This window comes from Erinaceus europaeus, chromosome 9 (genome assembly GCF_950295315.1).
Source record: "Erinaceus europaeus chromosome 9, mEriEur2.1, whole genome shotgun sequence".
In the NCBI taxonomy this organism is placed as follows: Eukaryota; Metazoa; Chordata; class Mammalia; order Eulipotyphla; family Erinaceidae; genus Erinaceus; species Erinaceus europaeus.
The window spans coordinates 51,605,466-51,629,283 of record NC_080170.1 but is presented as its reverse complement, the minus strand read 5'-3'; the positions used below and the strand labels follow the sequence as shown (position 1 = coordinate 51,629,283).

At 39.0% G+C, this 23,818-nt stretch overlaps 1 protein-coding gene across 4 annotated transcripts in view; it reads left to right on the top strand.

Moving 5' to 3' along the window:
• The window catches only part of SLC9C2 (solute carrier family 9 member C2 (putative)), a 70,884-nt gene that overhangs the window by 19,262 nt on the left and 27,804 nt on the right, over positions 1-23,818 (top strand). For all 4 annotated transcript variants that reach the window (XM_060197888.1, XM_060197889.1, XM_060197887.1 and 1 more), the window contains 10 exons: positions 4,328-4,427; positions 4,818-4,961; positions 5,581-5,749; positions 7,784-7,865; positions 9,499-9,665; positions 10,458-10,574; positions 15,546-15,643; positions 16,553-16,672; positions 19,527-19,725; positions 21,208-21,396. In XM_060197888.1, the coding sequence (XP_060053871.1) occupies positions 4,328-4,427; positions 4,818-4,961; positions 5,581-5,749; positions 7,784-7,865; positions 9,499-9,665; positions 10,458-10,574; positions 15,546-15,643; positions 16,553-16,672; positions 19,527-19,725; positions 21,208-21,396 (1,385 nt within the window). The remainder of the gene's footprint in view (positions 1-4,327; positions 4,428-4,817; positions 4,962-5,580; positions 5,750-7,783; positions 7,866-9,498; positions 9,666-10,457; positions 10,575-15,545; positions 15,644-16,552; positions 16,673-19,526; positions 19,726-21,207; positions 21,397-23,818) is intronic.

Genomic DNA, 23,818 nt, shown 5'->3' with positions numbered 1-23,818 from the left:
CCCTTCCCTTCCCTTCCCTTCCCTTCCCTTCCCTTCCCTTCCCTTCCCTTCCCTTCTCTTTTCTTCTTTTCTTTCTCTTCTCTTTTCTTCTCTTCTCTTCCCTTTCCTTCCCTCTCCTTCCTTTCCCTTCCTTTCCTTTCTTTTCCCTTCCCTTCCCTTCCCTTCCCTTCCCTTCCCTTCCCTCCTCTCCCCTCCCCTCCCTTCCTCTCCTCTCCTCTTCTCTCTCTCTCTCTCTCTCTCCTCCCTTCCTCCCTTCCCTCTCAACTTCTACCTGTCATATATATATATATATATATGATGGAAAAGAGGAAAGAAGGAAGGGATGAGAATTGGCCACTAGGACCAGTGAATTTGTAGTGCAGGCACCGAGCCCCAGCAATAGCCCTGGTTGGGGGGGGGGGGGGGAACTGTAATAGTAATTGTAGGAAATAGAAATAAGACTTAAAGAGAGCTCTCTTGACTTCACATGCCCTGCTTTATTGTCTTATTATTTATTTAGGTTGCATTCAGCTAAATGAGTAGGAAAAAAAAGAAATATAACTTGAATTTAAGTGATTAGAAAAATCAGGGAGGGAGGAGGTAGATAGCATAATGGTTATGCAAACAGACTCTCTTGTGGCCTGAGGCCACAAGGTCCCGAATTCAATCCCCCACACCACCATAAGCCAGAGCTAAGCAATGCTCTGGTAAGAAAAGAAAAGAAAAAAAGAAAAAGAAAAAAAAATCAAAGGAATGATAAAAATCCTATACAAAGTATACCAATATTAGCTAACTAGGTAGTAAAATAAGTACATAAAAACAACAAACATGGTCTGGCAGGTGGCACAGTAGGTAAAGTGTCAGACGTGTATACGTGAGGTCCCCAGTTTGATTCCCAAGACCAACGGTGCTAGACTGATGTTCTGGTCCCTCTGCCCCTTTCTCTTTCTCTCTCCTGCTAATATATAAATTCCTTAAAAAATGAAATTCAACTGATACTAAATTTCCAAATTTTAGTCCCTGGATATGCTTATAAAATATGTGCTTATAATCTGATTGTGACGTATTTGTAAGTAGGCCTCAATACAGGACAGAAAGACTGAAACTATAATAAAAGAGTTCAGAATGTGTAGAAAGTCTGAGAGAGTGCAGGTGGTTAGTGCAGGCCGGCCTTCACTGGGTGAACAGGTGATAACAAGTAACAACGATGAAGGTCAGACTGAACTTTGACTGAGACAGCAGCTTCTGTAACCCTGGCTAGCTTCTGCCCTCCTAAACGGTAGCCCTTTCCCCCGTGGTATATTTGATGCTGAGCCTAAATTTCCCAGACACAGCTATGCAGGAAAAACAACAGTAATTAAGGCTACCAGACCCTGAGCAACAGGTCCAAGTCCCACCCCTTAACCTTGCAGCCTCTGCTTCTGTAATGAAGCTTTTTGCTCTCAAACCTGCACCCCACCCCCTGTACTGTCCCTTTGTTTGGAGCCAGAGTTATCAGGAAGATCTGAGCTCCTGGCCTGCATGTAAATAAACTACTTTCTTCCTCCACCCACCTCAGCTTCAGTCATCTTGATTATTATTAATAGAGTTCCTTAACAAAACAATAAACACATAATGGTCATGTTTACAATCAATTTGTTGCTTTAAAAGTGTTCCAAGCACTCCTATGTCATTTAACTTAATTCTCCTAATAACCTTGTGAGGCATTATTCCTTTACACACATTCCACAGATGCAGCGGCCCTGAAGGAGAAAGGGGAGGTGACCTCCCCAGAACCAGGAGCACTGGCTGACTCCAAAGTCTTACACATTCTATTCTCTTCCTCTTTTGTCTGACATTTATAAAATATTCTGCTTAAAACAAATAGAAATACCTTGTGATCTAGCAATTCTATTCCTCAGCATTTATCCAAAAGAGATAATGACACTAATTGGAAGATATACATGTACCCCTATGTTCATAGTTCATAGCTGCATTATTCACAATTGCCAAAATATGGAAGCAGCCGAGTGCCCTTCAACAGATGACTATATAAAAAAGTTATGGGGCATATACTAAGTGGAGTACTACTCAGCAGTAAAAAAGGTGATAATGTGTTCTTTGGGATAAAATAGATAGAACTAGAGATGATGCTTAGTGAACCACCAAGTTGCAGATTCTATTATGATTCCATCCTGACTTCCCTGAGCAGATGACCTCATTAATGTGTCCTGGAACTTTACCTCACCACACCTCACCAGAGCCCTACCCCACTAGGGGAAGATACGGGCTAGGGTTATGGATCGACCTGCCAATGTCCACGTCCAGTGGAGAAGCAGTTACAAAAGCCAGAACTCTCATCTTCTGCACCTCAAAAAAGAATATTGGTCCATACACCCAGTGTGGGAGAAACAATAGGAGGGGAGATGACCAAAAGACTCTGAACTTCAACTCCATTAGAATCCAGAGACAGAAGAGGGAAAAAAGGGAGGACATTTGGAAGTAGTAGTAGGTGTAGGTGTGACCTGGAAAAGAAGAAAATACAAGGTCATAGGGGAAAAAAAGGAAAATATATACAAATATAGACAGATAGTTGTAGAAATAATACTTAACCCATATCTGCAACCTTGGGAGAACTGCTATAGCTTACAATGGAGAGAATGGGGACACAGAACTCTGGTGGTGTGGAATGGTGAATGGTATGGAATTATACCCCTGTTATCTTATCATTTTGTAAATCAATATTAATTTCAATAAAATAAAATTTAAAAAAATGTTCTGTTTGAAGGTTCTGCAGCCCAGGACTGTAGGGCTTTATAGTAGTCAAAACCTTTTTTTTTAAAATATTTATTTTCCCTTTTGTTGCCCTTGTTGTTTTTCATTGTTGTTATAGTTATTATTGTTGTTATTATTGATGTCATTGTTGTTAGATAGGACAGAGAGAAATGGAGAGAGGAGGGGAAGACAAAGAGGGGGAGAGAAAGATAGACACCTGCAGACCTGCTTCACTATCTGTCAAGTGACTCCCCTGCAGTTGGGGAGCCGGGGCTCGAACCGGGGCTCGAACCGGGATCCTTACACTGGTCCTTCAGCTTTGTACTATGTGCGCTTAACCCGCTGCGCTACCGCCCGACTCCCTCAAACATTCTTTATAGCTAATTTTTCTCACACACAACATCTAGACATTCACTGAGCGCCTGAAGAATACAGTTTTAGAGTGTATTTATCTGTCAAAAGAACATCAGAGGGGCAGGGTTAAGAATACATGTAGTTGAGGCCAGGTGGTGGTGCACCTGGTTGAGTGCCCATGTGACAGTGTGCAAGGACCTGAGTTTGAGCCCTGCCCCACACCTGCAGAGGAAAAGCTTTGCAAGTAGTGAAGCAGTGTTGCAGGTGTCTCTCTGTCTCCCTCCCTCTCTACCACCCTCTCCCCTCTCAATTTTTGACTGTCTCTATCCAATAGATAAAGATAATACAAAAAAGAAAGAAAGAAGAAAGAGAGAATGAATGAATGAATGAAGAAAGAAAGAAAGAAAGAAAGAAAGAAAGAAAGAAAGAAAGAAAGAAAGAAAGAAAGAAAACCTATTACAATGTGCAAAGACCAAATTCAAGCCCCAGTTGCCATCTTTAGGGAGGGGCACTTCACAAGCAGTACAACAGGGCTACAGATGTCTCTCTTTCTCTCTCCCTCTCTATCTTTCCCTTCCCTTTCAATTTCTTTCTGTCCTGAAAATAAACATCAGGCTTCAAGGCCCGCTGTTTCCAAGGAAGTACCGGGCGTGACCCACAGCCTCAGTGACCTGCCATGCAGTGTCCTCATGATATTGACTAGAAACTGTTACAAATTATATATTTATGGGTTCCACCTGCAGTAGGGCTTGACAAACTATCCTATGGGGCAAAGCTGCCTATTTAATTACTTTGTAAAGCCCCAAACAATGGTTTTTACATTTTAAAATGGTTTTTAAAAAAAAAAAACCCAAGAAAGAATATTTTGTGTCTTGTGAAAATTACATTAATTCTAATAAATTCTAATTTCCCTGTGTACTATACATCAGACACTCGCCCACGTATTATCTAGACACTCTTCCACGTGTTATCTATGGCTGGCGTATACTGCGACCTTGCTGAACTGAGTAGTTATGATATGCATCATCAAGAGGCTTCCCAAAATGAAAGTTTCATTAGCTTTGCAGAAAATTTTCACCAACCCTTAATCTCCATAGTTAGATCAATCCCTTGAAGAAGACTGTATTTCTTTGGAAATTTAAATTTAAATATCCAACCTAGTCTTCTTTCTACTCAAGATTAAGTAAATTCATTTGCAAATTTGTAACGAACTAATTTTATTCTTTTCCCTCCTTTACAGTGGAATTTTTCGGAATGTCAGGAGTGGTTGCTGTTGTCACCGTCGGACTGCAATTAGATTCCTTAAGCTTTAAACCGAGGATTGAATTAATAATTACTCAGTAAGTGTTCCATTGTAAGCTCCATATAGATCTCATATATGGATTTAATAATGGGGCTCAGGTGGTGGTGCACTCATTTAAGTACATGTGTTTCTGATCCAGGTTTGAGCCCCTGGTTCCCACCTGCCGAGGAAAGCTTCAGAGTGGTGAAATAGTACTACAGGTCTCTTTCCTTCTCAATATACCCCTCCCACCTCAGTTTCTCTCTATCTTTATCCAATAAGTGAATAAATAAATTTTTTAAAAGTCCAGTAAACTTATGTGAATATATGTGCATTGATATAAATTCGGATATATATGCATATATGTATTTACTAGCTTTTAAGTAAAAAAAAATAACTACTTAGAAAATATATTACTTACAATGAGATTTCCTGCCATTTGTCCTAGGTTCCTAGTAATATTTTCATCAGTATACCAACATTTAATATATACTTTTTTTGGCATAATAATTGGATGTGGAGAAACTAATTACTTAGGATTCCACTCTGTTATTTTCATTTTCATCTTGTTTGCAACACTGAATGTAGTAAGGTAAGAATTATGTTTTTAAAAGCTTTATTATTATTTTCTTATGAGCATGTGAGGAAGAAAGATACTGAGCAGGAACTCTGGCACATGTGGTGAAAAGGATCAAACCTGGGACCTCACACATGCAAAGCATGTACTCTACTTCTAGGCCACTTCCCCTACCCTGAAGTCCTTTATGTGACACTACATGATTCTTGGGAAATGACTCAAGGGAAATTTGGCTAAGTTTATGGCTCTACCACAGTGTTAACAATTGATTCTTGTGTCCTCCCTGCTTAGTTTCTGAATCTGGTAGCCTTCCAGAGTATAAGTGGACTTCTTAATATGATGAGAAGTTTGTCTGCATGAGTGCTCTACCACAATCCAAATATCACAAAATTGTTAATAATCCCCTCATATCTGCATAGAACTTCCAAGTATTATCTTTCAAAATTTGAGCAGGCTCCGCGGAATTTAGATGTAGCTTTCATTAGTCCCAGAAAGTTTGAAAAGCTTAATAAACTCATTTGCCTTCTCTTCCCTGGGGGGGAAAAAAAGTTTTATGTAGTATTTAATACAGAGTTTTAAAACTGGATACCACTAACATATACTGAATGTCTAAAGATGATGTTTTCCTTCACAGATTGGTGACAATCATTTTGGTAAGCCCTATTCTGATACATTCCAGTAATGAATTTAACTGGAGGTGGGGAGTTGTAATGGCCTGGTCTGGAATTAAAGGAAGTCTCAACTTACTCTTGGCTCCTGATATATATAATGTGGCAGAAGAAAAAATAAAGTCACCAGAAATGGTAGGAGAAAACATTCCCAGAATCATTCATTCCTATTTGTTTTATTTAAAATAGTTATTTATTTATTTAATTTATTCCCTTTTGTTGCCCTTGTTGTTTTATTGTTGTAGTTATTATTGTAGTTATTGATGTCGTCGTTGTTGGATAGGACAGAGCGAAATGGAGAGAGGAGGGGAAGACAGAGAGAAGGAGAGAAAGAGAGACACCTGCAGAGACCTGCTTCACTGCCTGTGAAGCAACTCCCCTGCAGGTGGGGAGCCGGGGCTTGAACCGGGATCCTTACACCAATAACCTGGTGCTTTGCGCCACCTGCGCTTAACCCGCTGCACTACCGCCCAACTCCCTGGACATAACTTTTTTTTTAATTTATTTTTTATTTAAGAAAGGATAAATTGACAAATCCATAGGGTAGGAGGGGTACAACTCCACACAATTCCCACCACCCAATCTCCATATCCCACCCCCTCCCCTGATAGCTTTCCCATTCTCTATCCCTCTGGGAGCATGGACCTAGGGTCATTGTGGGTTGCAAAAGGTAGAAGGTCTGGCTTCTGTAGTTGCTTCCCCACTGAACATGGGCATTGACTGATCGGTCTCATACTCCCAGTCTGCCTCTCTCTTTCCCTAGTAGGGTGGGTCTCTGGGGAAGCGGAGCTCCAGGGCACATTGGTGGGGTCTTCAGTCCAGGGAAGCCTGGCCGGCATCCTGATGACATCTGGAACCTGGTGACTGAAAAGAGAGTTAACATACGAAGCCAAACAAATTGTTGAGCAATCATGGACCCAAAGCTTGGAATAGTAGAGAGGAAATGTTAGGGGGGGTACTCACTGCAAACTCTAGTGCACTTCTGCTTTCAGGTATATATTTTGCAGTAGTTTACGGATACGTGTGAACATATGCTCTCTCTCACAGAAACTGGTGTATATCTAGGTTTTGGGACTTTGTTAGAAAGTGAACCACCTGGGATGTAATTAGAGAATACTATGAAAGGAAAGGTCTCACCCGAGTAATGAAGCTGAAGGGTTGTCATTCCACACGTGAAGTCTCTGGACACAGTCTGAGCTGAAGCATGTTGAGGTGGCAATTGTTGTGTTGATTAGGTTGCGATCGGTAGATGCAATATTATTTGATATGGATTGGGAGAGGCATACGGGAAAGTGGGCCCTATCCAAAGGTTCAAGGACTGGGGGAAGTAGAGGCGCTATAGTGGAGATGTGAGGTTCCTGCTGTCTTAGGGTTCAAAAAGACAATGGATAGTTAATGTTATCATCACATTATTTGGTAATTGGGTTAACTTTGAAAAGTCCTTTTGTTAGGGTTTGCTGTACAGTACCCAGTATCTTGTTTATAGCTGTGCTATTGGTTGCTTTGAACATAACTTTTTAAAGTAGAAAGGAACTTTAAGGATAGGGGAGATAACATAATGGTTATACAAGAAATTCTCATGCTTGAGGCTCCAGAGTCCAAGGTTCAACCCACTCTATACCACCACCCCCAGCACAACCCAGAGCTGAGCTGTGCTCTGATAATAAGCAAATAAATAAATAAATAAATAAGTCAATTAATTAATTCACTAATAAAAGAAACTTTCAGATGAAATTTTATGCTGGATTTTAATGACTACTGTCGGAAGTGGCTCTGAACCCTCCTCTAAACTCAAAACCTTAATTGTATTAATTCAGATTTCTTAATTAATTAACTAATTAATTTCTTCCTCTGTTTTAGTGGTGTTCACAAAACAGCCCTTTGCTCCAACATATTTCTCAGAGAGAAACTTGGGCAGATGGAGGGGCAGGGTCTTGGGTATTGGCTGAGCATAGGACTTGTTACAAATTCTATACCTAGCACCATGTATTGCCAGAGTGATGCACTGGTCTTCTCTCTAACAGATAAATCTTTTTTTTTTTTAAATAAAGGAGGCAGAATTAAAAGTTCTGAATTAAGGCATAACCCTGGTACCATTTAATTGGACAATTATTCTCTTTGGAGCACTTGTGAATGTTTTGATTCTAACTATTTGTGTTTTGTTTTTAGTTTATAGTGTATATACAAGTGATATCATTAATCACGATGGGAGTGAATTCATACATGATGGCTCAGTCAGCCAAGAAATTAGGTGATGTATCTCTAGCTTTCATTAAAGTACTGGAGGGAATAAGAGTTGCAAATTAACTTCTCACATCTGGTCTAGAGATTTGAAGAGATTACTCCACCCTACCCCCCCAGAAAAACCTCAAGCACAGGAAGTTGGTTCCAAATCTGTGGGACCACTAAATGACTCACATTTACTCTTATTTCCAGAGCAGCTGGAGAGTGGCTGTTGTCCATCACCCTGTTGCTAGGACCTAATTAGGCACATGAATCAGCTTTCTCTTTGTGAGCTCTCAGCCATGGACACTGTAAAGCCCAGGCTGGCATCTGCTAATTCCTGAGCACAGAACCAAATACATCTTAACTCAGGACCATAGTCAATGAAGAGAACAATGCCTCCAGATCATTTGGGATCACCCAAATTTCAAAAACTACTGAGAGCACTGTGCCATAGAAAAAGCAATAACGTCAAACAGAAATATTTGGAAGTAATTCTTGACTCTGTGATTTTTCATATGCAGTCACAAACAGAGGACAGTTTACTGAGATGGATTCCAAGAAAGAAGTCTCAGATCATTCACTGATTTAATTTCTCCAGTTAATCAAAAGCAAGGGGAATAGCACAGTAATTTACACAACAGGCTTTTCTACCTGAAGCACCAAAAGGATTGAGGTTCAATACCCAGAACCACCATAAGCCAGAGATGAGCTGTGTTCTGACTTAAAAAACAAATCTATTTAATAATTGAGTCTGCCTTATTAAATAGAAGATTTAAAACTTCAAATCCATACCTCAAGAAAATGAAAATATTTTGGACATGTGGATTTGTTGTCCAGGAAACAGAGATGTCAAGTTGTGAGTCAGGAATAGAGTTAACTAGTTCAGTGATTTTTAAGATATATGTATATATATATATATATATGAGAGACAGCATAACAGTTATGCAAAGAGACTTTTGTGCCTGAGGCTCCAAAGTCCCAAATTCAATCCCCCACACCATCATATGCCAGAGCTAAGCGGTGCTCTGGTACAAAAAATTAATTAATTAATTTTTTAAAATTAAAAATCTATTGGAGAATTTGTCAAAACGTAAATTCCCAGAACAATCTGATTCTTTAGGTGTGGACTAAGCTCCAGAGTTTCCATAACTTAATAAGCAGTTCTCCAGCTGTGGAAGACATACTTAAATTTTTATACGTTGAAAGAAACTGATTGAGTGCTTAAAATTGAAATTTATGTCTTTTAGTTATTAGTCTTTTCCCATTCTCTGAAAGTAGAAAGTTCCTATCTAGTACAGTTAGGTAGGTTATTTTTTCGGGTCTAAGGATGTTTGTTTTATCCTATATGCACTAAGATACTAGCATTCCTGACCCCTCTACCCTGCCTCAGTACCTGCCAAATCATAGCAAAATGGAACATTCTGCCTTTTTATAGTAAAGGAGACATATATTGATAAAGAAAGGAATTTAACAAAAGATTCTTTAGCCATTAAGTCAGATATAGTTGAATTATTCAGCCAAAAGGATATAGTTGGACAATTTCCTGGAAATGTTTGGACAAGGTTGTCCTTGTTCTGGCTAGGCTGTGTAGGTGATCACGTCCAGAATTCAATACTTGATGCAACATACCCATTTTCTCTTGCTTTTCTTTGTCATAGGTTTGTGTGCTATTTCCCTTCCAAGACAAATGGTCATGCAAAATACCATTAAACACATACAGGAGATAATACAGAATACGATCACCTTAAATAAAACAGAGAAAATTTTGACAAATGTTAACTGGAGCATAGTAGAAGAAAAAACAAAGATGGAGTACATTGTTCCAGTGAGTCAATAGCCGGCAAGATAATAGTCCTTCCTTTCCCAGGGTCTGACTCTTTGCTTGATTTATTAGAAAAGACACTTGGATCCTCTAAATGTCAAAGAAACAAAAAACCACACAACAAAAACCCAACCCTAAGGGAGATATAATTACTAATCTTTGCTATTTGGATGAAAAGTCTTCTTTGAATTCTATCTCTAAAGGGGAGATCTTGGTATTTTTTCCTTATTTAACAAATTCAGGAGAAGTTGGTACAAATTGACTGGTTGAGTGACTAGAAGTGTAAGCAAGCTGACTTCTATAACAGGGTGAGTAATAGAGTCCACTCTCTCTTCTAAGAACTATATATAAAAATAAATAAATTTAAAAAACACACAGAAAATGTGGAAGGTGGCACAGTGAATAAAGCTTTGGACTCTCAAGCCTAAGTCCAGAGTTCAATCCTTAGCATTACATGTGCTAGAGTGGTGCTCTGCCGTGCGTCCTCCTCCTCCTCCTCCTCCTCCTTCTCCTCCTCCCTCCTCCTCCTTTCATTAATAAATTATAAATATTTTTAAAAGGAAAAAGCACAGTCTGCTTCAAGTAACAATCACGTATAGACAGGTTTGGGGAACAGACTGACTTTTCCAAATGGTTACTTTCTTTATTGCAAATAAAAGTAGCATTTCTTACATGAAACACCTTAGTTACTCATACCTCTTCATTTTAGCAATTCTAAAATTTCCGTTGGGTAAAATGTTGGACAACTTCTCATCTTTTTTACTTATTTAAACTCTGTGTGTTCTTTCCATTTAGTTAGATACTGCTCAGTTATCTGAAGTTTCCCATGATAAAGAGGAGGAGGAGGAGGAATCTCCAACAGAACATATTTTCCTAGAAGAAGCTAGAGTGCATGTAGCTATGATACAAATGGTTGGTACTGTTTATATGATCTGCTTTTACAAAATTATTGCAATGCTTTAAATCCTTTCAAGTAGTTCTCGGGAATTTTTTTTTTCAACATTTTACAGTCTGCTGGTTCTTAAAATTAGTGTTTTATTTATGAAAATTAAGTCTCTTAGGCTTTAGATTCAAGTGACAAATATTACTTGTGTCTTTCTTTCTCCTTCCCTCCTTTCCTTCTTTTCTTCTTTCTTTTCTATTTTTTTTTTTAATTTTTTTATTTAAGAAAGGAGACATTAACAAAACCATAGAATGAGAGAGGTACAATTCCGCATAATTCCCATAACCCGATCTCCACATCCTACCCCCTCCCCTGATAGCCTTCCCATTCTCTATCCCTCTGGAAGCATGGACCCAGGGTCATTGTGGGTTGCAGAGGGTGGAAGGTCTGGCTTCTGTAATTGCTTCCCTGCTGAACATGGGCGTTGACTGGTCGGTCCATACTCCCAGCCTGCCTCTCTCTTTCCCTAGTGGGGTGGGGCTCTGAGGAAGTGGCACTCCAGTACACATTGATGGGGTCGTCTGTCCAGGGAAGTCTGGTCAGCATCCGGAACCTGGTGGCTGAAAAAAGTTAACATACAAAGCCAAACAAATTGTTGAACAATCATGGACCTAAAAACTGTAATAGTGCAGATGAAGTGTTGGGGGTATTCCCTGCATGCTCTTGTGTACTTCTGCTTTCAGGTATATATTTTTCCCCTAGTTTATGGGCACGGGTGAACCTATGCTCTATTTTAGGGGACCTGGACTATATCTAGGTTTGGGGACTTTATTGGGGAGTGGAACGGCTGGAATGGAATTAGAGAATACTATGAAAGGAAAGGTCTCACCCAAGTGATGAAGCTGAAGGGTTGTCATTCCACACCTGAAGTCTCTGGTCGCAGTCTGAAGTGCGGCATGCTGGGGTGGCACTCGTTGCACTGATTAGGTTGCGATCCGCGGATACAATATTATTTGATTTGAATTGAGAGCAGCTTGCAGAAAAGTGGGCCCCACCCTAAGGTTCCAGGACTGGGGGAAATATAGGCTCTATAGTGGAAATGTGAGGTTCCTGTTGTCTTAGGGTTCAAGAAGACAATGGATAGTTATTGTTATCATCACATTATTTGGTTATAGGGTTAACTTTGGAAAGTCCCTTTGATAGAGTTTGGGGTATAGTACCCAGCATCTTGTACATAGCTGTGCTACCAGTTGCTTCTGTTCTTCCTGGTCTAGGCTTTAGGGAGAGAACATATCAAAGACAGCCTATGTATTAAAAAGATTCAGTCTGTGTTTTAAAAAGTTCTAGACATATCATCAGTTTTTCGCCTCTCATATTAATTAAATAGTGGTTTATATAATGTTTACACTTTAATAGGATTGTACATAAACACCACTCCCATCACCAAGAGACTATGTCCTATCCCCACCACCCACCCCTGCCACACCCACCCTCCACCGTGCCAGGAAGCCCAATGGCCAACCTCCCTTTCACCAAAGTGTTTTTACATTGGTGCCCTGCTCTCGATTTAATCAGATCCTGCTTTTAGTTTCCCTTTCTGTTCTTCTTTCTCAACTTCTGTTGATGAGTGGGGATATCCCATACTCATCTTTATCTTTCTGACTTAGCTCACTTAACATAATTCCTTCTAGCTCTGTCCAAGATGGGTCAGATAAGGTGGGTTCATTGTTCTTAATAGCTGCATAGTATTCCATTGTGTATATGTACCACAGCTTTCTCAGCCACTCATCTGCTGTTGGGCACCTGGGTTCCTTCCAGGTTTTAGCTATTATGAATTATGCTGCTATGAACATAGATGTACACATATCTTTTTGGTTGGGTGTTATGGAGTCCTTGGGGTATATCCCCAGGAGAGGAATTACTGGGTCATATGGAAGGTCTATGTCTAGCCTTGTAAGAGTTCTCCAGAATGCTATCCAGAGAGGCTGGACCAATTTACATTCCCACCAGCAGTGTAGAAGGGTTCCTCTGTCCCCACAGCCTCTCCAACATTTGTTGCTGCTGTCTTTTTTGATGTATGACATTCTCACAGGAGTGAGGTGGTATCGCAATGTTGTCTTAATTTGCATCTCTCTGACAATCAGCGACCTGGAACAGTTTTTCATTTGTTTGTTAGCCTTTTGGATCTCCTCTGAAGTGAATGTCTTGTTCATATCCTCTGCCCATTTTTGGATGGGGTCATTTCTTTTTTGGTGCTAAGTTTGCTGAGTTCTCTGTATATTTTGGTGATTAGTCTCTTGTCTGATGTTTGGCATGTGAAGATCTTCTCCCATTCTGTGAGGGGTCTCTTTGTTTGTGTGATAGTTTCTTTGGCTGTGCAGAAGCTTTTCAATTTGATGTAGTCCCATTGATTTGTTTCTGCTTTAGTCTTCCTTGCAATTGGGTTTGTTTCATCAAAGATGTCCTTGAGGTATAGGTGGGAAAGTGTTTCACCAATGTTTTCCTCTAAGTATTTGATAGTTTCCGGTCTGACATCCAGGTCTTTGATCCATTTGGAGTTTATTTTTGTGGTGAGATAAGGTGGTTCAGTTTGATTCTTCTGCATGTTATAACCCAGTTTTCCCAGCACCATTTATTGAAGAGAGCCTCCTTCTTCCATTTAATACTTTGGGCCCCCTTATCAAAGACTAGATGTCCATAGGTGTGGGGGTTTAGATCTGGGCTTTCAATTCTGTTCCACTGGTCTGTGTGCCTATTTTTGTTCCACTACCAGGCTGTTTTGATGATGATGGCATTATAATATAGTTTGAGATCTGGGAGTGTGATGCCTCCGTTTCTGTTTCTTTTCCTTAAGATGGTTTTGGCAATTCTAGGTGTTTTCTGGTTCCAGATGAATGAATGTAGTTTTTGTTCTATTTTCTTAAAGAAGCTTGGTGGAACTTTGATGGGTATCGCATTAAATTTGTATATGGCTCTGGGGAGAATATTCATTTTGATGATATTTTTCTTCCTATCCATGAGCATGGGATGTCTTTCCATTTCTTGGTATCAGTTTCTATTTCCTTGAATAGTGACTCATAATAGTTTTCAGTATACAAGTCTTTCACTTCTTTGGTCAGCTTTACTCCTAGGTATTTTATTGATTTTGTTGCAACAGTGAATGCGAGTGATTTCTGGATGTCTTCTTCTTCAGTTTTAGTGTTTGCATAGAGAAATGCCACTGATTTTTGTACATTGATTTTGTAGCCTGATACCTTGCTATATTGCCTAATAACTTCCAGTAGTTTTCTACTGGATTCTTTAGGTTTTTCTATGTATACTATCATGTCATCTGCAAATAGTGAGAGTTTGACTTCTTCCCTTCCAATCTGTATTCCTTTGATTTCTTTCTCTTGCCTGATTGCTATGGCAAGAACTTCCAAAACTATGTTGAAGAGTAACGGTGATAGTGGGCAGCCCTGTCTAGTCCCTGATCTGAGGGGAAATGCTTTCAACTTCTGTCCATTGAGTATGATGTTGGCTTCTTTTCTAGTTTTAAAAAATATTTATTTGGGAGTCGGGCTGTAGTGCAGCGGGTTAAGCGCAGGTGGCGCAAAGCACAAGGACAGGCATAAAGATCCCGGTTCGAACCCCGGCTCCCCACCTGCAGGGGAGTAGCTTCACAGGCGGTGAAGCAGGTCTGCAGGTGTCTATTTTGTCTCCTCCTCTCTGTCTTCCCCTCCTCTCTCCATTTCTCTCTGTCCTATCCAACAACGACGACATCAATAACTACAATAATAACTACAACAATAAAACAACAAGGGCAACAAAAGGGAATAAATAAATAAAATAAATATAAAAAAACAAGGGCAACAAAAGGGAATAAATAAATAAAATAAATATAAAAAACAAGGGCAACAAAAGGGAATAAATATTTAAAAATATATATATATTTATTTATTCCTTTTTGTTGTCCTTGTTGTTTTATTGTTGTAGTTACTATTGTTGTCGTTGTTGGATAGAACAAAGTGAAATGGAGAGAGAAGGGAAAGACAGAGAGGGAGAGAAAGATAGACACCTGCACACTTGTTTCACCACTTGTGAAGTGACTTCCCTGCAGGTGGGAAGCCAGTGGCTTGAACCGGGATCCTTATAGTCCTTGAGCTTTGCACCACCTGTGCTTAACCCGCTGTGCTACCACCCGACTCCCTTTTTTCTTTTTCCTCTCCTCTCCTCTCCTCTCCTCTCCTCTCCTCTCCTCTCCTCTCCTCTCCTCTCCTCTCCTCTCCTCTCCTCTCTTCTTCTCTCTTCTTCTCTCCTCTCCTCTCCTCTCCTCTCCTCTCCTCTCCTCTCCCCTCCCCTCCCCTCCCCTCCCCTTCCCTCCTCTCTCCTCCCTTCTCCTCTCCTCTCCTTTCCTTTTCTCTTCTTTTTCCTTTCTTTCTTTTCTTTTTATTTTTTTTTTACCAGAGCACTGCTCAGTTCTGCCTTATGGTGGTGTAAAGGGATTAAACCTGGGACTCATGCTTCATGCTTCGGACATAAGAGTTTGTTTGTATAACCATTATGCTCTCTACTCCTGCCCAGTAGTACATTTCTAAGTCTAACAAGTTTGAGTGGTTACTTCTGAAGGTTTTTTTGAGTAACTTGTCCCATGTGATGCTGGGACTCAGACTCAGACCTTGCATGTGGTAAGGCATGTTCTCTAGAAGGTCACCTATCTCCGGATCCCTAGAATTACACTTTTACTGATAAGCAAAATGCAGTATATACAGATGTTGATATGTAATAATGAAACCTATGTAATTTTATAAGCCAATGTTGTTTAAAGGTTTTAAAATGAATAGTCACTAGAGAATTACTTTGAATGATATTTTGTTTCTTGTCATAGAATGTTTAGGCAAAATGTTTTCATACATCAAGTTCAATTATGATAGTAAGGGCTATCTATGTAAAGGTCAAGCAGATTATATTACATTTCAGTTTGGGCCTTTTGTAATTTTTATTTTAAATTGTATGTTTAGAGTAGCTTTGAAAAACAGTATAACGATGGAATCCTCAGTGTCGAGGCAGCACGGATATTAATTGGGGCTATCAAAAGCTATTGCCCTATTAAAGGAAAGTAAGTAAGACTTTTTTTTTCATTTATATCTCCAAAATGGAATGGGTATGTGATAAAGAATAAATAATCCAAAAGTCAAATGTCTCAAGTAATCAATGTATTTCTTTCATCTCTCAACCTATTCAGTCAGCTTGCTTAGATTTTTTTTCCCTTGAAGTTCCATACCCTTAGCGACATTAGGAGATTTTGGAAGACGTTCTGACTAATTAGATATTAGATGAATTAGTCTAGTTAGGTATTAGACTAGGGTAGACCTTGTAGTTTCAATTACTACTACAATTATTGTGCCTTTATACTGCATTCTCTAGACTACTGGAAAAGGGAGATAGAAAAATCTAGACCCTGCCATTAGACTAATTCCTAAGGTAGATTCAGTTTTGCAGGGATTGACCAACTGGTTGTGCTTATAGATGGCATTAAGTCTTGAGGGGGAAAACTAAAGTATCTTAGAAATATATGGATATCTGGCCAACCTTAGGAAATGGGTAGTCCACGACAATGCAGCAGAACAGTTCATGCTAAGAGATCCTCCCTGGATAACAATATCTCAACACCATGAAGATCAAGCATCAGTGCCTAGATAGAGTTTTGGAAGGGAGAAAGTCTTCAGAGCTTGGGGCAGGTTTGGGCTAGACATGACAAAAGGAGGCTTGATTCTGAACCTCAAAGATCTGTCTGGAGAAGCTTTAGTATGGTATACCATCGGCAAAGAACTGGACCAGAAACAGAATTACCAGAAATCTCACAATAAAATTGTTCCTATGACAAAACTATGATGGGTTATGGGTGGATACAGAACTTATTTATTAGACTAGTATTGTATTTACATTTTGTATAACTTTCTTATTTATATTGCCCAGAAATATTAACACTGTTTTTATAATAACATATGCACATTTGTCTCTGTAGATTCATGAGTATTTATGATGTTTCAACTTACATAAGAGCTAGAAGTTGGCTTGTGAAGTTTAAAAACATTTTAGCTTTCCTAGCCTATCGCAGAGATAAAATGCCTCAATGCTTATATGAGTAAGTATAGCGATCCTTTAATAGCAATAAGCACGAAAGGGTGTCCTTTTATTTAGTGCCAGAATAGATTATCGTGAGTCTCCTTATTTTAAAAATATTCATTTTGTCATCGACTTTTTAAAAATAAAAATATATGAATTAGTTAGTGAGGGAAAGAACCAGAGCACTACTCTGGTACATGTAATGCCAGAGATTAAATTCTGGGCTTTTTGCTTATGAATCTAAAGCTTTATCCACTGTGCCACCTCCCAGATCACTTGTGGCCAACTCTTGTTGATCAAATGGTGAAGAAACAGAGTGCAGGGTTCTCTGTCTTTATTCTCTTTCTCTATCTCTCAGAAATTATAATATATTAAACTATATGTGATAGGGCAAAGAGAAATTGAGAAGGAAGAAGGATAAAGAAAGAAAAGGAGACATCTGCAACACTGCTTCACTGATTGCGAAGCTTTCTTCTGCAGTTGAGGGCTGGAGGCTTGAACTTACATCCTTATATATGCTTAACACATACACTAAACCAGATGTGCCACCACCTGGACCCTTATATTGTCTTTTAGCAATTTCACTGAAACCACTCTCATTAGCATGAAAAAGTCAAGGATTATCTTATTTGGATTTTCAAATTTTAATTGCCATGTCTTTTTTTTTTTTTTTTTTTGCCTCCAGGGTTATCATTGGGGCTTGGTGCCTTCACTACAAATATACTGCTCCTGGCAGCCATTTTTCACTTTTACTGGATAGGACAGAGAGAAATTGAGAGGGGAGAGGAAGATAGAGAGGAGAGAGACAAAGAGACACCTGCAGACCTGCTTCACTGCTTGTGAGGTGGCCCCTCTGCAGTTGGGAACTGGGGCCTCTAACTGGGATCCTTGAGCCCATTCTTGCACTTAGTACTTTGTGCACTTAACTTGGTGAGCCATCACCCGACCCCCTAATTGCCATGTCTTAGGATATATATATACAATATTGAGCAGTAGTGAGGAATACCAAACTCATGAACTAGATCTAGCTCTCAGTTTTTGTTTATTTATTCCCTTTTGTTGCCCTTGCTTCTTATTATTGTTATAGTTATTATTGCTATTGTTGTTGATGTCATTGTTGTTGGATAGGACAGAGAGAAATGGAGAGAGGAGAGGAAGACGGGGGGAGAGAAAGACAGACACCTGCAGACCTGCTTCACCGCCTGTGAAATGACTCCCCCTGAAGGTGGGGATCCAGGAGCTCGAACTGGGATCCTTACACCGGTCCTTGTGCTTTGCTCCATGTGAGCTTAACTCACTGCGCTATCACCTGACGCCCTAGCTCTCAGTTTTATCAAGGCCATGAGCTGGTTCTGTTGATATCATTTATTAGGAAAAATATAACACCTTTAATAGTTAATACCCATAATCAATTTTCCAAATAATCACAAAGTATAGATTTTTACTTCACTTGGATATACTCTGATTCTTTTTCCTTCTATTTTTATTAGATAAGACAAAAATTGAGAGCGGGGAGGAAGATAGAGAGGGAGAGAGAATGATAAATATCAGTAAATCTGCTCATGAAGCATACCCCCTCCAGCAGGTAGAGGGCAGGGGCATGGTAATGTGTACTCTCAACTGGGTGCACCACCACCTGGCCCCCACTCTTCGCTTTGCTATACAAATTATGAACTGATACATTTTTAAAATCAGGAAGACAAGATTTTTTTCCTAATAATAGGTTATGTCCACATGAGAAGATGCTAGAAACATTAACTGCTAAATTTTAAGTGGTTACTAACATGCCTCTTATAAAAGTTATAATAACTTTTAATATTGTCTTTAATTAAGTTTAAAGAGAAATATAAATGTTAAAAACCTAGATATATATTCAGCAGCTGCTTCATGTAAAGTTCTACTTTAGACAAACTGAAAATGTTTTTAAGTATGTGACAGTAATTACTGAATAAGATATTTTTCTGTTCTTAATTCTAACAGTACTGTTGCTTTCTCTAAGTTTATTCATTCAACCATTTGTTTTTGATGTAGCAATCTTTGCAGTTTCCTATGTACTACTAACCTTGGGTTTTTTTTATATAGTTTTCACTTTTTCTTTTTTAAAATGTTTAAAAATTATCTTTATTTATAGAGATAGCTAGAAATCAAGAGGGAAGGGGGGATAGAGAGGAAGAAAGACAGAGAGACACCTGCAGCACTGCTTTACCACTCATGAAGCTTTTCCCCGCAGGTGGGAATTGGAGACTCGAACCTGGGTCCTTGCACATTGTAACATGTACACTCAACCAGGTGTGCCACCACCCGGCCCCTCTAACCTTGGTTTTCAAAAGTGTCCCACCCCTAATATATTAGGAAGAGCCATAGTTTTTTTTTTTTTCTTTCTATCACTTAAATTGAGGGTTTTTTTTAAAATTTATTTTTTTATAAAATGGAAACACTGTCAAGACCATAGGAATAAGAGGGGTACAATTCCTATTCTTTAACCCTCTGGGAGTATGGACCCAGGGTCACCATGGGCTGCAGAAGGTGGAAGGTCTGGCTTCTTTAACTGCTTCCCCACTGAACATGGGCATTGACAGGTCGATCCATACTCCCAACCTGTCTCTCTCTTTCCCTAGTGGGGCAGGGCTCTGAGGAAGCGAAGCTCCAGAACACATTGGTGGGGTTGTCTGTCCACAGAAGTCTGGTTGGCATCATAGTTTTTTCTGTCCACTGTGATATTTATGTTTAGAAGATATGTGTCAGCTTTTTACTTATCTATTGCTTTATATCAATATATTCTTCTAGTTAATGATTTGTATAAATAAATGTTGAACTTTGATCTTAGCCATTATACCTTTAAAATAATCTGACACTTTATCTCTCTTTTTTAGGAATAATAAAATTCTAAATATTATATATCAAATAGTTTATTCAGATGAATTTGAATATGTAGGACATATTGTAGCATTATTGTACCTATATCCTTGGATAGTGCATCTATGGCCAATGGCAAGAGAGCTCAATGTGTCAGCACTAATATCAACGAACGACTATTTTGTTTTTTTATATTCATTGCAAACAACTTTAAAGGTACTGTTTAAAATAGAAATATAGAGGAACTCAATGAAACAAAAACAACAACAAAACCCTTTTAAACTGGAAGATCAATAGACTAGACGACCACTAGAGGGTAGAGAGGGAAAATAAGGTAAAAGGGGACAGACAATTGGATGATCCAGGACAGAACTGGACTTTCAATGGTGAACATAATGGAGCACATTCACATGTTCATCTTCAATCATTCACACATCAGAGTTAAATAATGTGATAAAGCAAAAAAAAAAAAAAAGCCAAAGAGAGAACAGAAATCATAGTTTTGCAGTCATCTTTCAGATAGCCGAGAAACATTTTAAAAGACACTTCTAATGACTGATCCTTAACAACTTTCAATTCCTTGAACTTGTTTTTGGTTGCATTTACTGTCTACAATAAAGGGTCTACATAAGTGGGAGGAAAGAAACATTCTAGGGGCTGGGAGATAGTTCACTGAGTATAGTACATACCTTACTATGTGTGAAGACCTGAATTTGAGCCTTTGGTACTCCATGTATAGTAGTTGTTTCGGTGTCTCTCCCTTTCTATCTTAAAATTAAAAAAGAAAAAAATAATCCTTCCAAGGCAGTTGAATAGTGCAGGCACACCTTCCCCCAAAAAAAAAAAAAATCTGTGAAAAGAACAATTTAGATATTTTTTTAAATCTGTTTTTCTCATATTATTGAAATGTATTGATACTAGAAGACTTTGCTTTACTAATTGACAGCCTCCACGAATTTTAGTAATCTTGTTTAATAATTGAATCTGTAGAGTAGTCACAGACTTAAGCCTCAGATATATCAGTGTTAAGTACCATGGAAGTGGAGAGAATTTCAAAAAGCAGATAAAGGAGAATTCGGTCCCACAAGTATGCTCTTGTAATGATGCAAAAAAAAAAAAAAAAACCACCAAGAAAACAAAAACAAAATCAATTTGCTAGGTTCTTATCACAGGAGAAAATAAGAGTTTTGTTTTAAGGTAAATGTTCCAAAGATGGTTTCTGAGCTTTACTGCTTTATACTTTGCTACTAATAGCACTACAGTTTACTGGTGTTTCTCAGTACTGGCTTTTGCCATCACTAAGGTTACATTTTTTAAAATCAAATTACAGTTTTGATGTGGAGATAAAAATGTTTTTTTGGAGTTGTCAATAAATAATTTAGAGCCCAACTGTTGGAACACAGCTCATTTTTAGCTGAGAATTTAACTTTTATTTTCTCCCCTTCTACTTGATAAGGATGAAGTTGGGAGGGGAGGGGGAACTAGGGAGAGAGAAAAGGCAACATTGGCAGCACTGCTTCCCCCATTGCAAGTGGGGTTTGGGGGTTTGAACCTAGGTCCTTGTCCATGATAGCGTGTGCTCAATCAGATGCATCACCACCTTACTCCTGTATTTAACTATTAATTTGGAAGCACCCCTCTTCCCCATCATAGTACAGGTGCTATGAAGTGACACATGTTCTGTTTGTTCCCTAACAGATAATAATTTTTAAGAGAAGATATTTTCATCAATATTGGAACATTTTGGAATTTAGTATCACACTTTTGTCAATCAGTGATGCAATCTGTTTATATTTCATCAAAATGAGACCAGACAACATTACTTTAATTCAGAGTGTAGTGATAATAGGGTATTTCAGAGTGATGAGGTTCCTCCCTCTCATCAAGGTAAAATTTTACATTATTAAAATGGTTTTTTTCTATACTATTTGTTAAATGTGTTAAACCTCGGTGAGATATATTTCTTTTGTAAGAAATAGATATAGAGAAAGAAAAGAGTAAATGAAGGAAAGTGAAAAGGGAAGACAAAAAAGAAAGAAAGGAGAGGCAGGGAGAAACCTCATCATTTTGAAGAGCAAGAGGAATGGAGCTGTCTCTTCTAGAAGTCACTTTCTAGGTGTCTGCTTGGCTCACTCTTTCAACTCCTGTAAGCCTGGCTCAAATCTCATAGAAACCTTCTCTGACCACCCTGTGGAAAGTAGAGCCCACCCTCTAAGCTAGACAACCAAGCTCCTCATCTTCCTGGTACCCCGTCTCCACCTGCTTCAGTTTTATTTATTCCCACCTTCTCACTGTCTTCTGCACATACTCTCCCTGGGCTATTTGGGCCTTTGTTTGGGTCATTAATGTAAACTTAGACTCAGGTATGGTGCCTAGTATGTATTCAATACTTAAGAACACTCTGTTAAGTGAAAGAATGGAAACACTAGTGTTATCTTAAGCAGGGAGACCCAAAACAATTTCTCCAAGCTTTCACGAAATCTGTTCATAACAAGCTAGGTGGTGGCACACCTGCTGGAGTGCACACATTACAGTGCACAAGGACCCAGGTTCAAGGACCAGTCCCTCCCTACCTGTGGGAAGGAAGCTTCATGAGAGGTGAAATAGTGCTGCAGATCTCTCTCCCCCTTTTCTCTCTCCCCCTTCCCTCTCAATTTCTCTGTCTCTATCCAAAATAAATAAAATCTGTTTATAAAGCTCTAATTGTGCAGGGCATACAAATATCTCCCCTTAATTCACTGTGGTCTTCAAGCTTCCCAATAGTAAGTAGCTCTGGTTTGGATTCTAAATGTAGATATCAGATCTTTCCATCCCTACTTTAAAGGCCCATTTTCCTTTTTTCAATGGAGTAGTTATTTTAGAAGTAGTACATTGTGAACAGTCTTATCATAACAAAGAGTTAAAGATGTCTGACTGGGCAAGAGTGGTAGCCCAGCATTAAAGTGAAGTTCTTGCCTGGTTGAAACCCTAGAGGCCCCAGACTGAATCCCCCAGCACTAGCATATACATACCAAAGCTAAGTCTCTCATAAAATAAATAAATTAATCTTTTTTTTAAAAGAGATATAGGACCTGCACGTTAACTCACATGGGTTGTTTGCTTGCTTTGTCATATCCCTGACGCAGCTTCAAACCTGACCCTCACTGCATGGGACAAAGACTCAGCACTGTGGTGTCCTTCCTTCTTCCTGTCTCTGTCTCTTTCCTTCTATTTGAAAAAGTCAGCCCAGAGCAGTGACACCTCGATGATGACAAGATAAAGAAAATAAAGTAAAATAAATTTTAAAATGTATTTGCAGAAGTCATCTCTAGTTAGAGAGTGAACTATTTATTAAATTAGAATGAGGCATATTTCATACTCCCAGAGGGTTAAAGACTAGGAAAGCTATCGGGGGAGGGGATGGGATACGGAGTTCTGGTGGTGGGAACTGTGCGGAGTTGTACACCTCTTACCTTGTGTTTTTGTCTATGTTTCCTTTTTATAAATGTTTTATAAATGTTTTAAAAAGAGATAAAATGAGGCATATTTAAGAAATTAATATAGTTATGGTTAGTTATGTTTATTTAATATTTATTCTAGATTGAAACAGAAGTTGAGAGAGATAAGAGAAGGAGAGAGACAACTGTGGTACATGAAGCTTCCCCCTGCAGGTGGGGGTTGGGGACTTGAACTGTAATATGTGCACTCAACCAGGTGTGCCACCACCCAGCCTGCTATATTTTATTGAGTACTTAATAAAGTACTTTATGTACACACATGAATTAAATGACTCTAATAGTCTGGTGAAATAACTGCCACCACTATATGCAATTAGAGACCCTTTTATCTAGTCTCAGCACAATATGAGGCAAATCCATAACATTAGATAACATGGAATAATATTGGAGATTTTTGTTCTCCATCTTCTTAGGAACAAATGGAGGGGGCTGTTAGCATCACAGGTAAAACTTTGTAAAATACTCTTTACTCTCTTCCACTGTCCAAAGCTTCACAACCCAAACTGTAACTAAAAAGAGAAACCTTTCTTTACTCTTTAATAACTTTCCTCTGAGGCTCTTTTCCTGCACACACCTCCCTCCTGATGCCCTGGGTGCTGATGCCTCACCACTGGATTGCTGGAACCTAAGTGTTTTTCTCATTGTGCAGATGCAAGACACAGACTTTACGGTAACAAGCAGCTAGTCACAGAGCTAGCATCAGAGAACTAGCACCTGCACCCAGGGAAGTTTATATGTCAAATCCTATTTTTTACTACCAGGACCCTCTCCTGACGCAGCTAATGATTCAAGGAATAAAGAACTAAGAACGA